The 2546-nt window shown below is 38.1% G+C and overlaps 1 protein-coding gene across 1 annotated transcript; it reads left to right on the forward strand.

Annotated features, from left to right (window-relative positions):
• Window positions 1-331: 331 nt before the first annotated feature.
• LOC119418488 (low choriolytic enzyme) lies at window positions 332-2217 on the forward strand. The gene is made up of 6 exons (XM_037685775.1): window positions 332-513; window positions 617-766; window positions 869-986; window positions 1569-1747; window positions 1834-1915; window positions 2009-2217. The coding sequence occupies exons 1-6, from the start codon at window positions 393-395 to the stop codon at window positions 2148-2150; spliced, it is 792 nt and encodes a 263-aa protein (XP_037541703.1). The 5' UTR covers window positions 332-392; the 3' UTR covers window positions 2151-2217.
• Window positions 2218-2546: the final 329 nt, after the last annotated feature.

The raw sequence follows: 2546 nt of genomic DNA on the forward strand, positions 1-2546 counted from the left end.
AAAGGTTCTCTTTTTTTTTTTTGGTGGGGGAAAAGTGGGAGAAGAGATCCCTAGATCAGGACCTGGACATCATGGGTCAAGCCCCAGCCGATTTAAAAAAAAACAACCAAGATGAAAGCTGATGCTAAGTGAGCCAAAAGCCATCTGTGGTCACTGTAATCCTTCCCGAATGAGATTATCTTGGTGTGAAAACAGTAAATCTGGGTGGGAAGGGCACTCCCATCCTTTGTGTGTCTAAGACAAGACCTACTGAACCCCTTCCATTAATCTCTGCACACAGACACACCCTGGCAAGCCACATATTAGCTCTCCACCTCCTGAATTTCAGCATCAGTGCATTCAAGGCAAGTGAAGGATCGGCACTTCTACATCAACACCTTAAGGGAGAAAAAATGGACCATAAAGCAAAAGTTTCTCTCTTGCTCTTGCTGCTTTCAGGCCTCTGCAATGCTCACACCAGAGATCACTCGAAGAAGGAGGATATTTCTACAACGATCATCAGAATAAACAATGGTGAGCATTTAGTCACAATGTAAAAAACCAAAAGAAAAGAAGCAATGCATTCTCGTATTATAGAGCTGGGTTTATAGCATGAAAATCATTTTTATTCTAACAGGAACTTTGGTTCAACAACTGATTGAAGGAGATGTGGTCATTCCAAAAACCAGGAATGCTATGAAGTGCCACACTAAACAATACAGCTGCTTCTGGCCAAAGTCTACCAACGGGAATGTAGAAGTCCCTTTTGTTATAAGTCCCAAGTATGGTAGGTTTAATTTTATTTTTGAAATAAGTCATACTGTTAATTTGGTCATTGTATATTAGCAAGTTTCTTTCATCAAATGAAGTATTTTATTTCTGAATGTAGATGACGATGAGAGGAATATAATTCTGACTGCCATGAAAGGCTTTGAACCAAAGACCTGCATTCGCTTTGTTCCTCGTACAAAACAAAGGGCATACCTAAGCATTGAACCAAGATTTGGGTAAGCAAATGAGGAAAAACAACACCTAAATTACATTTGTTTAAAATTTAACTAAACTAGTACAATGTGCATTGCAAAGTGTAAAATCAAAAGCAGTAAATTAGGCGAGGATCAAACCATTTTTATGACTACTGCTGTTATGATTCTGTTCAGTTTTATGTAGTTTCCTGTAATAATTATAAGAAGTGGCAACAGAAGAAGAGTGACAATGTTCATTAAGTGATAGGTAAAGTTTTAAAGTGTTTTTGATACATTTCATTTTCTCAAAACTAATTTTTGGAAGTTGAAAAAACAAATGCAATTAATTGTGTCTTGAATGAAAAATACCCCATGTTTAAATGATTAAGATTTTTATTAACGTTATTAATGAACAGGTCTTAAGTATTAATGTAACACAAATTTTTCCATTGCATTGGAGAAACAGATTCAAGAAAAGTATTTAATAAACATGACGGTTATGAGGGGGTCCCTGAAACTTTTTCTCCACTGTAAGGGACCCGTGCATCCAAAAAGTTTCAGAACCCTTGCTCTACACAAATGTCAATGTCCACAATATTTATCTTTATCTCTTGACTTTCTTAGTTGCTTTTCTTTGCTGGGTCCTACCGGAGAGAAGCAACTCGTGTCTCTGCAGAGAGCTGGCTGCGTGGACAATGGGATCGTCCAACATGAGCTGCTGCATGCTCTGGGTTTCTACCACGAACACAACCGCAGCGACCGTGACAAGTATGTCAAGATCCACTGGGAAAACATGCATGATGGTAAGAATCGCAAAGCATCAATCACTCCATTCAGACAAGTTCATACATTATAATAGTCTAATATTGATCGTTTTCTTTATTATCAGATTTTAAGACCTACTTCAGCAAGATGGATACAGACAATCTCAATACCAAATATGACTACTCATCTGTGATGCATTATGGAAAGTAAGAGTTACCGCCTTCAAAACAGACGTTCAACATTAAATACACTGATTTTGTTGTTTTCCTCTTATTTCTTTTTTCTCTATAAATTTGTAGAACTGCCTTTGGAACGAATGGGAAAGAAACCATAACTCCCATCCCCGATCCCAATGTTCCCCTTGGCCAAAGGGTTGGCATGTCTGATATCGACATTGTCAGAGTCAACAGGCTGTACAAGTGTTCAAAATACAAGCAATAGAAGACCATGTTTGAAATCTGATTCATACTAAAGTGACAGCATCTTAGTAAAGTACTGGAACATCCTGGATCTTTGTAGAGTATTTTCTTATTCATGATACGTTTTAATGTATTTTGTGCTATAGTAAAATAGAAGAACAATGATCCACAAATTGACTTGTTACAGGAAATTCTTGCCTCTTGAGGCAGCCTCAGAAATACTAAAAATTTGAGGTGTGAACTACATTTTACAATGAAGAAGGGGAAGAGCAGAATGTGGACTGCATGTCAGAATTAACATTTATCCCACCATGTTCAAGGCCCAACTTGGTCACTCCATATCAGATGCACGACCTGGTCAGTTTATAGACTGATAGAATAACTTCACTGTTTCTAAGGGGGGGGGGGGGGGGGGGGG

Source organism: Nematolebias whitei, chromosome 12, assembly GCF_014905685.2.
Source record: "Nematolebias whitei isolate Nwh7 chromosome 12, NemWhi1, whole genome shotgun sequence".
In the NCBI taxonomy this organism is placed as follows: Eukaryota; Metazoa; Chordata; class Actinopteri; order Cyprinodontiformes; family Rivulidae; genus Nematolebias; species Nematolebias whitei.

Bases quoted from the DNA above. Each gene is read 5' to 3' on its own strand.
- LOC119418488 (XM_037685775.1), top strand. From the start codon at position 393: ATGGACCATAAAGCAAAAGTTTCTCTCTTGCTCTTGCTGCTTTCAGGC. The intron at 767-868 runs GTAGGTTTAATT...TTCTGAATGTAG, and splicing joins TGTTATAAGTCCCAAGTATG to ATGACGATGAGAGGAATATA. The intron at 987-1,568 runs GTAAGCAAATGA...TGACTTTCTTAG, and splicing joins AGCATTGAACCAAGATTTGG to TTGCTTTTCTTTGCTGGGTC.